We start from the raw sequence: 15,859 nt of genomic DNA on the forward strand, positions 1-15,859 counted from the left end.
GCTCCCTGCATGGAGCCTGCTTCTCCCTTTGCCTGTGTCTCTGCCTCTCTCTCTCTCTCTCTCTCTCTCTCTCTCTGTCTGTCTCGCATGAATAAATAAATAAAAGCTTAAAAAAGAAAAAAAAGAAATGTTGATTCTAGACCAATAATATGTAGCTCTCTTATATAACTCATTGAGGGGGAAAAAAGGAGCAGAATCTTTTTCTTCTCTAAATCATATGAATAAAGGTTATCTTTTCTAAAATGCCACTGTGCATTCTTTCCCTCTTCTTAGCCAAATCAACTTGTTACTGTCCTATGCCATTTCATCATGAGAAAATTTAAGTAACAATATTTCCCACAGTAAATTCTTATCTCTAGAACTTTCTTTGCATGAAATAGCAGTCACTTCTCTCTGTTTTACAAGCTATTTGGCAAGGCTTCCTCTTCTTGCCTGTGTACTTTATAATTTTCTTTTCTACCCTTCAGGCATCGTATTTAAAAGACAGCATGAGAAGTAAAATAGGCATGATAATCTAAAAACCCATTGTTAGCATTTTAAGTATTTAAGGGTCACCATGTAAAAATACAGTATTTATAAATTCACATGTATGTATTCAATATTTTTCATTCTTGTATATAAATATATTGATAAGAAATATCTTGAATAAGAAAGCCCCAAAGAAATCCCCATGAGTCTTTTCCTTTAATAATAATTCTTTTCAGATCTCTTCTTTTACTTACATTTTTAGGATAATCTCCATTTCATCATTCGCAGATGTGTAAATAAATAAATGTGTTAAAACTAAACCCAAGTTGATCTAAGTCCACACCAATCTGGTCATTCTTTATTTCTCCTTTTCTGAGGGAGTGTTCAGGGCCCAGGAGGAACAGGGAACAAGCAGAGGGTAACAGCTCCCGTTACGTGGAAGAACTATGTAACCTAGGCCAAGTCTCTCTTTTTATATACTCAAAAAACTGAGATGCAACTTAAGAGAGACTCATCCAGTTTCTGGAGAATCAGAAAGAGCTTTTAGCTTCTGACATCTGATGCTCCTTTTCAGATGCTGGGTTGTCCTTACTGCTGCAGTAGAATACTGATCATTCTCCAAGTTTAAGACTGAAGTTTCCAGACACACAGCAGTCACATCCATGAAAAGTAGTATCAGCTTGGTGCATTTCACTCTTATGTTCAGAAACTTAACCCTGCCATAATTTCATGACAACTGACATTATAACTGTTTTATTTTTAATTTATGAAATTTAACTAACCCGACTGCTAACGCTTGCAAGGGCTTCTTACCTTATCTATTAAATGCATCACGGCACTGAGCTGTTCCTCCGTGTTCTCCGTGGCCACTTTCAGGCTGATGCTGTGCAGTACTCTGTTAAGAATGTCATCATCCAGGGGCTGTTGTAACTGATCTGCAAGTCCCCAAAAGGACTGCGAATCCGCATCAGAGACTAGAGTGATGTTAGCTGTCCCATACACTTGATCAATTCTGGCCCCACCTTTTGGGTCAAAAAGCACAATCTGGAAGCGTTTAGGAAATGGATTCAAAGACCCTGTCTCTGGTGTTAGGATGACATCCAACATGGTGTTTCTCTGGCCAGGTTCAAAGACCAAAGTCCCTTCAGTTCTCACAAAATCCTTCCCAGAAAGAGCTGGAGAGATGAGAGTACGGCCAATTGTTTCAGTGCTCCTCAACTCCTAGAAATTAAACACCACCATTGAAGTGAAACTGTAACACCTCTGATCTTGTCCTGAACAAACTCTTATTTCTTAAGCAAATCTTATTTCTCTTAAGCAAACTGATGGGCCATAACAACATTAATACTAAAACATGGGTTTTATACTTCTTCTAAGCTACTAAGATAAATTAGGGAGAAAAATATACATCATAGTGATGATGTTAGGAAAAACAGATGCCTTGCAGCATGCCGATGATGAGGATTAGGAAAGAAATGGCACTACTGCCTTGTGGAAGTTCTGGAATTGTGAACACACTTAAAAACTGTGCTTTAAACAACACATGCTGCACAACAGCAGTATGGAGGAAAGGGATATTTACATTTTCATTCTCACCTGCAAATTTTGGGAAGATGGAGGAAGGAATTAAGGGAAGGAAGATGGGAGGCGGACAAAGGAGAAGAAACTGATTTCCTGTTGGTCACACTTAAGATGTGAAAATACCCTAAAGATTAAGGTCCTGGCTGTATAGACTTGTGAATTTCTTCAAACCATGGTTATTAAAAGTTTTTTTTAAATTTTATTATTAGAGAGAGAGAGAGAGAGAGAGAGAGAGTGCATAAGCAGGGGGATGGGCAAAGGGAGAAGCAGACTCTCTGCTGAGCAGGGAGCCAGACACAAGGGCTTGATCTCAGGACCCCAGGATCATGACCTGAGCCGAAGGCAGTCACTTAACTGACTGAGCCACCCAGGCGCCACTAAAAGATTTTTTTTTAAGTGAAGCATGGGAACTTAATCAAGAAAGAACAAAAGAGATTGCCTGGGTGGTGCAATAGGTTGAGCGTCCAACTCTTGGTTTCAACTCAGGTTGTGATTTCCCTGTGGTGGGACTGAGGCCCACAACAGGCTCTCTTCTGAGCACGGAGTCTGCCGGGCACTCTGTCTCCCTCCCCCTCTGCCTGTCCCAATGCTCGCTTGCTCTCTCTCTCTCTCTCGAATAAATAAATAAATCTTAAAAAAAAAGAAAGAACAAAAGTAATGTATATTTATTTACTACTGAGCCAACAGATACTCAACTATGCCAGGTGGAATACTGTGGATGGAGAGGTGAACACCAGAATACCTGCATTCATGGCACCTATTTTTTTTTTAAGATTTTATTTATTCATTCGTGAGAAACAGAGAGAGACAGGCAGAGACACAGGCAGAGGGAGAAGCAGCCTCCATGCAGGGAGCCCGATGTGGAACTCAATCTCGGGACTCCAGGATCACACCCTGGTCCAAGGGTGGCGCTAAACTGCTGCGCCACCCGGGCTGCCCCATGGCACCTATTCTAGCATACAGTATGAAAGTTACAGAATTAACAATGTAATTTTACATGAGGAGGAATTTTTGAAGAAAAATAAGACTACGTAAGGCAATACAGGGTGATGAGAAGGGTACTATTTTAATACTGCTGGTCATAGAAGCTCCTGATGTGATATTTGAGCAGAGACCTTAGTGATGGAAAGAGACCACATACACCTGGGGGCAAATATTCTAGGCAGAAGGCATAGCATTACAGAAGCCCTGAGATGGAACCATCTTAGAATGTCAGAGGAAGAACCAGAAGGTCAGTGTGATTAGAAGGATGAAAGATTAGAAGGATGAAAGATGTGATTAGAAGCTGACATCAGAGAGGTAGGCAGGGTCAGACAATATACATTATATAAAGGGTGGCAGGAAGACAATGGAGGATTCCTGCAGGAGAATGACACATTTTATCTTAGATTTTCATGAGTATTCTGGCTCTTGTGCTAGAGCAGGGGATGAGCATGGAGGCAGGGAGAAGAGATAGGACATTTCTCATTACTTCATGCAAACACAATGGTAGCTTGGAATAAGGCTGTATGAATGGAAGAGTGAGAAGTGCTCCAAATGGAAATATATTATGAATGTAGAGTCAGTAGGGCTTTCTGGTTAATTCCATGCTGGGTGGAGAGAAAGAGGAGAATAAGGATAGCTGTTTGCCCAAATGAATGATGGGAAACTGGGGGAAATACTGTTATGGGAGAAATCAAGAGTTTTTTAGTATACACAGTAAGCCTGAGATGCCTTTTAGACATTCAAATGAGGATATCAAGTATGAGCAATCAGATATAAGTCCAGATCAAGGGTGGTAAAGAGGCTGGCAATAAAAACTGCAGTTCTCATTTTATATACAATATTTAAAGAAAACAGGTTTTGGTGGTATAGCCAGGGAATGAGTCTTGGTGGACCCCAGCATGTATTGGTCAGGAAGACGAACACAGGCAACAGGAAGGAGCTGTCGTGAGGGAAGAGCTAAGAGTAGGAAAAAGTGGTGTTCCAGAAGCACAAAGGAGAAGGGCATGCTTCTGTAAGGAAAAAGTGACCATTTTTGGCAAAAAAAAAAAAAAAAAAAAAATGAAAAGCAGATGAAGCTAAGGGTTTTCGAGAGCATCTGCAGCACAGCGGTGGGAAAACCAAACCAAACCACAAAATCTCCCTGAAGCAAACAACACAATAGCCTATTGACTTCAGAATGCATACAGTATCCACTGGCATACTATCTAACAGAAGAAGTAAGAGCTACAAACTTCAGCATGGGTATTGCACAGAAACGTGATGAGCAAAACCAGCACACCATAAAACAATACAACCGGAAGAATCTCATTTGCATAGTTTCCTAAAGAGGTAAACCTATACAGCACATGGTAGGTGATAAAATCATAAATAAAAGCAAGGGAATATTTCAACATGAAATTCAGGATGGAAGTTACTGGCAAGAAGTGGAGAGTTATCTTATAAGAAAAAAGAAGAATGGTATCAGAGAAGGGTTCACCATGGCTAGTTCTATGAGTCCAGTAAAGCTGGATCTCTTAAACTGGATGGTGGTCCTTTTATGATTATAAACTGCATATATACACTCTGTCCACTGTTTTCTGTTAAATTTATTTCACAATTCAGATTTTTAAAGGAAAAGGAACAATTGAAATGTTCTTGTGTTCCAAAAATACATATTACAAAAGCAAACAAGGATTATGCAATTTAAAAGCAATGACAAGGGGCTCTTTGGTGGCTCATCCACTTGGGCGTTTGTCTTCCACTCAGGTCATGATCTCAGGGTCCGGGATTGAGCCTCAGGTCAGGCTCCCTGTTCAGTGGGGGGCCTGCTCCTCCCTCTGCCTCTGCCCCTCCCCTGCTTATGCTTCCTCCCCTTCCCTTTCTCCCAAATAAATAAAATCTTTTAAAAAAATAAAAACTCAAAAAATAAAAGCAACAACAAAAATCAATATAGTAATATATTTCGAAAAGAACAGGCAATGGGAGAAGAAGAAAAGTCTCTTGAACTTGTGTTATAGTACATGTATATATAAATAAAAGTATTTGGATGTGGCTTTCAAAGATGGCTTAGCCATAGGCCTATTTAAAGATAACTGGAATCAGTGATATTTTCACTATCTCAAATCCTTATATCTTTTAATTTTATGTCATAAACACATAGATATAAGGGAACTTATATTAAGACTGTAGTATTTATGTACTGAGAACACTGACCTGCCAAAGGGTATGTATGTTACAGCTCCTATGTTAAGTATATTATTGTAATTTATTTAAAGTACAATGAAAATTGATATCTTTGTAATAGAATAGTTAGTCCATAATTATTTTCTCATTCCCACCATCTACTAGAAAAGAGAATTATACGTCTTTGTCTCTAGTTGTATGTCCAGCATTCAGAGAGAAAAAATGCAGTGTCAGTGAAGGAAAAGGAAAATAAAATGATACCAGAGAAGTGAGACTTTCATTAAATTTTTAAATTAATTTTTTAGATTTTGAGGTAATTATAGATTCACATCAGTAGTAAGACATAACAGAGAGTGCTCTCCTGCACCCTTTATTCAATATCGCCCCTTGGTAACATCTTATAGAACTATAATATATCATAACCAGGATATTGACATTGATAAAGTCAATATACAGAACACTTTTATCACCACAGGGATCCTTCATGTTGATTTTTAGAGTGTTATAAAACTGCTATGACTTACATACTAGTGATAGCATGTGTTTTTCAGGGAATCATTTATGACGAATCTAGAAAGAATGTAAGTGAATCTGACAGAAATACTGGCATTTTCAGATTCTTATTTTGGCAACTTCAAACTCTCTCTCCTTTGAGTGCATGAACTAATTTATAATGTACCTCAGATCTCTTTATTACCTGTTCTTCATCTCCAGTCCCCCTTCTTCCACTCTACAAAGTAGTGAGCATATGATGATATACTTCACAGAAGAAGAATGAAGCACATGTTTTATCCCCATTTCTCTTCCTATCTTCAATGCTCAAGAGAAAAAATACTAAAATCTCCCCAATGTGAATCAAGATCCCTCTCTTCGTGTTCATACCACTTCAAGGCTATGTAGAATGGAGTTTATTTCTAGAGTCTCATATGATAGTTTTGTCTTCTTGTTTGCCAAGCTGTGGACTGTCACAAAGACCAGCTTTTCTGCCTGGCAAGCTTCCAGACAGCTCACTATCCACAGTTCTGGTTCTAATCTCTCATCCCTGACTCTGTAATTGCTACTGAAACTGACTGCACATAAATTGTACTTGTTCTACATGACTGAGCCACCCAACAGTGACACAACCAAATACGTACTATGTTGCAGTTTATAAATAAAACACAACAGAAACCACCATTGAAACCCTAATGAGTCACCAGGTTTGGAATCTTGAAATGGGAAATGGCAGCATTGACCAGAATAGTGGTTTCCAAACTGGATTTCTTCGAGTTAGAGGAGTCAAGAGAAAAAATAAGGGGGGGGGGGGGCGGGGACGGTGAAGGTGGCTGGAAAGGTATATGGTGCAATTTGGACCAATCCTAGGGTCTGGTCACTTAGTGTTATATAGCATTGCTTTGCAGAGTCCCTGGTTACCCATCTACTCCCTCCCTTCACCTCAAGATTGTCTAATAGGAGGAATGTGAAGAGTGGCATTGACACCATGAACTCAGGGATTTAAAGAAACCTAAAGATCAATTAGTGTGTGATGTTTTAGAGAAGGAGATTTTCAACTATTTCTCATTCTCATACAGAACATAACAAAGTCTCTTACTTTTTTTTTTTTTTTTTTTTTATAGATCTTACTTTTTGTTTCTGGTCTTCCACAGTTACATTCTGGAAAAATGTTAACTCCCTAGAGATTTTATAAAAGAGATTTATGTAAGACACTTTGCACTGTATTGTTACCTTTCTCAAAAAAAGAAATACAAAAGACCATCACTTTAAAACATGACTTAAGTGAAATAACTGAATTGTTTCAAGGACAAAGCTTAATGTAATAATAGGGCGAATTATGATGGCATTATGAGAAAATAATGTTATCAATTATTCTTTCTCATTATGTAAGTTATAGGTAAAGAAGAAAACTTTAATGTAGGTTAATATATATTCATGCTCTCACCTGGGTACTGAAGTTAACAGACATCATCAGTCCTGTCCCAGAATCTCTGGTCACCTGCAAACTGATTAAAGTGGCCTTCTTATGAACCACTGGCAGCCGAGAACCCACAGAAAAATACACGAGGCTTTGAGGTTCGTCACTCGGTAAGAATGTAATCTGTGCAAATCTGGCACTATGGTTTATTGCTGCTCCAGCACTTATTTCATACAGTTCCACAAAAAAAACCATTTCAACTTGAGGTATCTGACAATTAGAAAATTAAAAAAAGAAGGATGATTACCAATATGTTTCTATTTTTAGATCATTCTGGTATTAAGAAATAGTTTTATTTATATACATAATTATAAAAATAAATACATATCTGGAGATACATTCTGTATAATCATAGGATTAAGCTCTCATGTTAGATTACCACAGGGTTTATTTTTTAGGATTTTCCTTAAGAAACACCTTTACTCTCTCTGACTGAGCTTCTTACTAGAAAAATCAGTGTCAGGAGACAATCTATATGTACTTCAATAAGTAAAAGGATAAATAAAACATATTCATACAATAAAATGCTCTGTAGTAGCTAAAAGTCATGAACTATTTCAATATTTTTCAAAGTGGATGGACCTGAAAACATGCCAATGAGTAAAAATAATCAAGTTGCACAATGATATGTATAGCACAATACAATAAATGTAAGGTTTAAAATTAGATAAAGCTTACTACAGAATGTGATGGATACATATTTAGGTAAAGATTTAAATAAAATAGGTTCCCAGTTATGGAATGAATAGCTCATGGGAATAAAAGGCAGAGCACAAGGAGTACAGTCAATGGTACTGTGATGGTGTTGTATGGTGACAGATGGTAGCTACCCTGTGAGTATGGACATAACGTATATAAATGCTGAATCATTATGTTGTACACTTGAAACTAATGTAACATTGTATGTCAGCTATACTCAAAGAAATTAAAATAAATAAAATAACAATTGAAAAAATACTTATATCTCAAATTAAAAAAACAAATGCTCCCAATATCATTGTGACAGTAGCTGGCTGGGGTTGGGTTGGGGACAGGGCAGGGTGTCCAGCTGGGGAACAACACTGAGAATAAGGGGAAAAGAGAGACTCAACTTTGTAAGGTTTTATTTTTAAAAGATTATACAGAAATATGGCCAAATATTTATAATAGTCAATTCTGTAATTTTATGTATTTTTCAAAATTTACCCAAATTCAGTATCAAATAAGTCTAAATTTAGTCTGCTGGTTATAGATTGTCATGTTTCATCCCAGTTCTTTATTAGCAATCTCAAAAAAATTATTCTCTAAAGTCTGAATTCAATTTGTAACATACTGTTACTCACCTGTTTTTACTTATTTATTCTTACATAATAATCTAAAAATCTTAGCAGTACTGTGAACTTTCTGGCATAATTCAAAGAAGCTAAGCTTATACATTTTTCAACTGCTTGTGTCATTGTCCAATTTGATATAATACATTATTTTTACCAATCAGGGGCCTTATTCATCATTTGCTTTATGATCATTTTGATAAGAATAATTATGTCATGAAACAATACAACAAACTTTAATATCATGCAAGGGTAAGTCGAATTTTAGTCAAACAGTAAATGAACTTAATTTCATTTTATTATTTGAAGAAATATATTTAGCTTCTCCATGGCGCATATCATTCTTTACTTTTCCTGATCAACTGTCAGTAATATTGAAATATGGAGAGTATTCTTCTCACTTTTGAGAAACTAAATTCGGCAAATACAATGAACTAAAACACGAGGAAAGTATAGGTAACGTCTTCAGGAATTGTTATTCCCTAAAGGCCAAGTGAGCTTGAATTCACAGTAATTTCATGTAACTAAGGATGTCAGCACAATAGATTGCAACATAGAAGCTTGCCTTTATTTTCCAGTGAAATATTTCTTCCCTTTGTGATGATGATTAGAACGTTACTTATAAAAACTCAGAGTCAAAAGAAAATGTTATAATCTCAGTAAAGAATCATCTAAAACTGAACAGCACATTGATGGGTGCCAACACATAATCAGACTAGAGACAAATGAATCTTATAACAAAATACTCTATTCAAACAATATTTCTGAATCTTATTGGGAAATCAAAACTCACAGATCATATCTGCACCTCCCTAGACTTCAACATGACTTGGAGACTTCACAAGAACCCATTTCATGTTTAACTGCCATAAGTTCCTTTCCTGGTTAGGTCAGAAGCATTCCAGGGTGAGCTTTTGCTCAACTAGTACATAATTATTTTTCATGGCCCTACATCTGCTCAGAAGTGGACAAAGTAATAATAAAATAATATCTAAATTTTTTTTAAAAATATTTGCAGCAAATTTTTAGTAATCTGTTGACTTTAACCAGATTTTGTGGTTTAAGAGTATGCCTCCTAAGTTAATTCACTATCACTTTTACACATTTTGGTAATATAAAACCATTCAATAAAGCAGCAGAGAAAGGGGAAATGGTCTGGAATTCAAAAGACAAGTTCTAATCTTGGCCAAGTAGCTGACTGAGGAAATTTACCTAAATTCTTCGTAACTTCAAAATGAAAATAGTCATTGGACATATGACAGAGTAGAAAAACTTTATGTCAAACGTTGGGAGACTGGATTGAAGCTATTAGAAACCACCATTAATCAGTGATGTCATTCTATGGATGAATGTGTTGTGTTTGCTGTGTTGCGTTGTTGGGCTGTAATTACTCCCTCCCTAACCACTAGTGTTAATGTAGCAACTGCTCAAGCCCCTGAATTGCCTTAGGCTCCATTCCCATCCATCCTAAATAACAGTAATACAACCCTCTCTTATGAAGGGGCAACTCCCTCTAAGAACTGTCCAAGCAACTCTTCTCATTCATTACCTCATTTAATCTAACAGTGAACGCTGTTACTAACCCAATCAAATACAGAAGGCTCAGGAAGGCTAAGTAACCTGTCGCATGTCACTCAGCTAACTAGCAGAAGAGCTAAGATTTGAACTAAGTCTTCTATCATCAGAGTCCAAGCTCTTACCACCACTTTCCTGAATAAGTTCAGGATCCTTGAAGCCCTTACTTTATTTAAAAATGAAGAGATGGTTCTTAGGTCAGCTGGGACCTCCAAATAATCTCTCAAAGCCTACTATGAAAGGACATGGCCATGGAACCAGTCTCATTTATATCTCTAAGTATCAGTTTATCAGACATAAAAGAATTTAAAACATCATAAAGTGATGTTTCCTTCTAGTCACAAAATGTGAGGTGTTAAAATGCATATTAAAAGCTTACAATACATTTGTGAAAAATATTTTTCATTCTTCTAGGACTATAACCTTCTTCCTTCTTTAAAAATTTCCTCTTACTGAATGTATATTACTCTTACCTGTACTTTGCCTTTTTTTTTTATGTATAGGTAAAGATACTGAAAGAGAAGTTGCATTTTAATCTTATTTAAAGGGAGTGTCTACTTGCAGGAGGCAGAGAGAAAAATAAAGAGCTAATCAGAGATGGTCCTAGAGAAGCTGAAAGGAAGGGAAAAATAGGCTGGGTAGAGTTGTGGATGGGAGAAGAGACTGCTTCCTCTGAACTTGCCCTACGGGCAGGAGATACCAAAAGAAGCCCTAGATACTAAAGATACTATCATTATGGATTAAGAGAATGTGGTGGGAAGTATGTAGGATGCTAACTGTAGGATATGCACATATCCTTTTTCCTAACTAGGGAAATGCTGCTAAACCTATATCTAAGCGGTTTCAGTTAGGTAAGAAAAAGAATTAGGTTTTACCTCTTATTTCTCTTTCTAATATAATGCTCAAATCATAGAGTTGAGTTTTCTTCTGCATTCTGAGAAGCAGCTAATTTTCAAAGCATTTTGCTCTCATTGCCTTCCCAGCTATTAAAAGACAAAGTACAGGAATGCCTGGGTGGCTCAGTGGTTGAGCGTCTGCCTTTGGTTCAGGTCGTGATCCCAGGGGTCCTGGGATCGAATCCCATAAGGGGCTACCCAGAGGGAGACTGCATTTCCCCCGGTCTCTGACATTTCCACTGCATGAAAATCATTTTTATCTCTAAATACAAACTAGTCTCACCTTACTAGAACCGAGTCAGCAAAAGGCTAATAAAGACATTTATTTAAACAGCAATATAGAACTGAATTGACTTTGATCTCAAAACTTCTTTTTTCTTACAATTATAAGGTTGACAACAGTGTCTGAGAGAGATATTTTAAGTCTAGTGAGATCCATCCAAGATTCTAATTCATCAAAAATCCTTTTTGTGATAAAATGCACAACAGAATTAATGCACAATATATAAAATAATAAATAAAATGCACAATAGAATTGTCAATAACTCCAAATATGCAACATATATTTGTTGTGTTGGAGAAAGATGATGGGAGGAATGTAAAGATGAATAAAAACCATGTTCTAATGGAGTACCAGGAGTACCTGGGTGGCTCAGTTGGTAAAGTGTCCAACTCTTGATTATGGCTCAGATCATGACCTCAGTTTTCTGAGATAGAGTCCCACACTGGGCTCGGCACTGAGCGTGGTGCCTGCTTAAGATTCTCTCTCTCTCTCACCCTCTGCCCCTCTCCTTCTCATGCTCGCTCTCTCTTTCACAGAAAAAAAAAAAAAAAAAGAATTCCAACTGGAGATATAAGGGGAGGCATGATGGAGGAAGTGGCATTTTGATTAGTCCCTAAGAGAAAGTTAGAAAACATGAGGTTGTTGGGGGTTGAAGTCACAAAATCATTTGAAAAATGCCTAGAGGAGGACTTAAATGTTTTCAAGTAGAATAACATCATCAAATGTTTTGAATACTGAAATTTCAGTGCAATAGAAAAGTATTAGCAGCTAATGAAATTACTTCTCAAGAAAAGTAAAATATGCTAAAGATAGCATGTTAAATTAGAAAAAATCAGTGGGAATTTAATATTTTAAAAATTTATTTCCTAGCTCTATCACTACCAAGGTGATCTATAGCACCAGCACCTTTGCCAACCATCAACTTCTATGCCTATCTAGAGAATATATTTAGATTTCTAAAACTGTTTCTGGTGAAAGAAATCAATTCCTTGGACAGTAATTGATTGATGTCTTAAGAAAAATCAGTATGGCTATGGAACATATATGTTATTGCTATAAAGCAAAAATACTTCCAGAGAGTTTTAAAGTAATATGAAAAGACAAAAGATCACCTTAATAGGGCTTTCAGTGGCCATGCCATGGCTATTTGAGTAGGAAAAAGAAAGCTATTCAGTAAATAATTAAAATTAATTGATAGTCCTAGATGATATGATGCTAAAAAAATTAAGTCAGACGGAGAAAGACAAATACCCTATTATGTCATCACTTGTATGTGGAATCTAAAAAACAAAACAAATGAATAAACAAACAAACAAAAAACAGAAACAGACCCATAAATACAGAGAACAACCTGGTGGTTGCCAGAGAGGCAGAGGTGGGGGGATGTGCAAAATGGGTGGAGAAGTGGGAGATACAGGCTTCCAGTTATGGAATGAACAAGTCACAGGGATGAATGACACAGCCTAAGGAATATAGTCAATGATACCGTAATAACATTATATGATGCTATACTTGTTATACTATAGCTATGACGCTATAGTAAAACATATAGACTTGTTGAATCACTATGTTGTACACTTGAAACTAATGTAGCATTGTGTGTCAATAAAAAATAAAAATTTTTTAACTGAAAAAATTAGTTGAATTTGAGTCTATAATGGTACTTAAAGGAGAAAAGTTATGGTAGTGTATAAAAAAGTCGTTATAATGAAAACTGTAAATACAATAGTATGTACTTAATATTTTATTAATATTAATGTGAAGAAGAGTGCTAACTAACATGATTATGCATTCATTTATTAAAGAACAAAAAACATTCTTTTTATATGTAAGTAGGAAGGAGCTAACAAAAAAATTGTGAGTAAAATAATAATTCCTAGAAAGGTAAGAACTGTACCAAGAATAAATTACTATGACCTATGAAACACATAGGAATGAAGAGGAAAACAAGTCAGAAGTGAAAGAATGCTGGTAGCTGCACGCAAGTTGAAAGATTACACAACCGCATGTTCCAGTGTCATAGAAGAGATGAGCTAAAAGAGGTGTACTAAGAACACAGATTTGTTATCTTATCTTTTACACGATGAAGCATCTAGATTGCCTTCCCAAATATAACAAGATACTAGCAAGGCAGGTGTATATTTCTAATACCTCTAGTAGGCCAGCTCCCTGTTCTAAAGTAATAGGGCAATGGTTAATATAAAGCTGACACAGCAAAGTTCAAAGAACAAATTATATTAAAAAAAAAGAAGAACAAATCATTCTAGAGAAAACACATGGTGCTTAAAAATATAAATCAACCTGTAAGTCATAAACTTGAAAAAAAAAATGATATAACAAGTGAAGTCCTAAGATAGATCCCAACCAGATAACCAGCAATTTTCATTTGAAATGACTTTAGACAAGAACCAAGACACATAACCCAAACAAAGAACAAAGTAGTGACAACCAAGACTATGCAACCTTCTGAAATATGTATTATTTCTCTTTTGGAACCAATAAAATTATTTTAATTCTAGGGAGGTATGAAAATAAGTATTACTGTAACCTTAGAGAAGATCAATATAACTGGTAGAGTAATCCTCAGAAAGTGAAAAAATAAGTAGGAAAAAAAAGTAAATTTACAATGTTGTTATTTAGAATGGATTTATGCATAATTATATGTTTTGAATTAATTGCATTTGTGCCTGCTTTTTCTGCTATTTAAAGAGTCTGGCATGATTAATGAGCACACGTGATACGATAAGCGCTGGGTATTATGTAAGACTGATGAATCACTGAACTGTACCTCTGAAGCTAATAATACATTATGTTAATTAATTGAATTTTTGAATTTAAGTTTAAAAATTTTAAATATAAATAAATATATATATATATATATATATCCATGATACCACTACTAGAACTAAGAAGATAACTAATAAATCCTTAATGCCATTAATAAATAAAGTATCTGGCATGGACAAAGAAAACATGGTACCTTTGAAAAAACATAATATTATGGCTAGTTTCTGTATTAAATATTTGAGCTTAATAAATTAAGTAGCAAAGAAAAAATACCATTGAGTGCTTCCTTAGGCATTAGATTGTCACATTAAAGAAAAAGGTCTCACACATTACTAAATGACTAGCTCCGGTAAGTCATCAGTGACTAATACCACATGAATAATGCAGATTCCCATGGAAAGACAGGAGTATGCTTATCCTCCTAAGTTCCATGTGCAATATAAATGCATAGACAATTTATCTAAACACTCACCAAGCATGGCCTCAGTTCTTTTTTTGGTAGATCAAAACTGAACTCTCTAACTATATATGAATAAAGAATGAGACAACTTTCATTCTATGGATGAAGTCTACAGATAGAGTATGATTTGGCTAGAAATGGGTACAATAAGAACATACCATTAAACATTCAGAGAAACCTGAGATTTTTTTTTCCAGAGATATTAATCTGGCTGAAAATAACTTAAGAATCATTCACCCCATGAGCACGTGGTACAGGAAGAGTCTTGCAAATGACAAGAAACAGAAATGGAGAAAACTGATAGGTTTTTTTTTTATCATTATTGAGATATAACTGGCATATAACACTACTTTTAACTGTGCAACTGATGAGCTTACTAAAAAATTCACAATGTAATAATTTGTAAGTCTTAAATTTATTATCCAGAGAAGAAATTCAGATATGATGGCTAGGCGAGACACAGAGAATCTCCATATAACCAATATGTAAATTTCAATAAAATGACTTTAAAATTACTAATTCCAAAAAAATTTAATTAGAAGTTGAAAATACAGTTCATTGTCATTTCTTACCTTCCCTGGTTTGAGCTCAATGGTGATCATGCATTTTGTTTGACCCACTGTACACGTTGTGGCCCCTGACACAGACAGAAGTTCATCCATCAGGTCCACACCATCTTTTTTGAGCATGGTGGCAGTTTTATTAAATGTGACTTGCCAAAAGACCTTGACATCTTCAAAGGCCCTAGGAACAAAGCAAAACCTATGCAAATGTGTCTAATGCAGAATGTGTCGGCACTGTGCTTAACTGTACTTCTTCACCCAAAGCACAGCACTTCCTTGACCACTGATAATGCTGAAAATAACCAATTCTCCTCATTACAGTTAAGAAATTAATTAAGGCCAGCATTTATGTGGCATTCTTTGACCACACTGAGTTCAATACTGAGTATTTCTTAAACTACTATTTATCAAGAATGTAGAAACAAGAATACTTTTCTGCCTACTATGCCTATTGTGTACCAAGAATTTGATAATAAAAATTATAGAGTACCCCAGCCTTCAAGTAAACGCTCCTCATTTGTCAAGAATTCTTCTAAACACACTACTGCTAAAAATGGTTGTTATTATAAAAATAAAGGGCAAGAGATGACCTACATTTCCAGAGAACTTATACCCAAAATGGAAAAGATTTATATCCATGTACATGGGTGCACACCACATGCACATCTGTGATGAGCATTCAGAAGACGTGTGCTGTAGAGTATTAAGTTGCAAGCAAAATTTTGGTGCTTCAAGTTTCCCTAATGTTGAACAGTTACATATGCAGCATGATCAGAGAATAGTAAATATGCTGAAGTGATGATCTATATAATCTGAC

General features: G+C 35.8%; 1 protein-coding gene across 1 annotated transcript in view; it reads right to left on the reverse strand.

Moving 5' to 3' along the window:
• ADGRV1 (adhesion G protein-coupled receptor V1) overlaps nt 1-15,859 on the reverse strand; it is a 517,368-nt gene that overhangs the window by 299,848 nt on the left and 201,661 nt on the right. The window contains exons 76-78 of the mRNA XM_025438360.3: nt 15,052-15,223; nt 7,136-7,378; nt 1,282-1,689 (exon numbers count right to left, since the gene is read on the reverse strand). Of these exons, the coding sequence (XP_025294145.3) occupies nt 1,282-1,689; nt 7,136-7,378; nt 15,052-15,223 (823 nt within the window). The remainder of the gene's footprint in view (nt 1-1,281; nt 1,690-7,135; nt 7,379-15,051; nt 15,224-15,859) is intronic.

The sequence above is a fragment of the Canis lupus genome, chromosome 3 (genome assembly GCF_003254725.2).
Source record: "Canis lupus dingo isolate Sandy chromosome 3, ASM325472v2, whole genome shotgun sequence".
Lineage (NCBI taxonomy): Eukaryota > Metazoa > Chordata > Mammalia > Carnivora > Canidae > Canis > Canis lupus.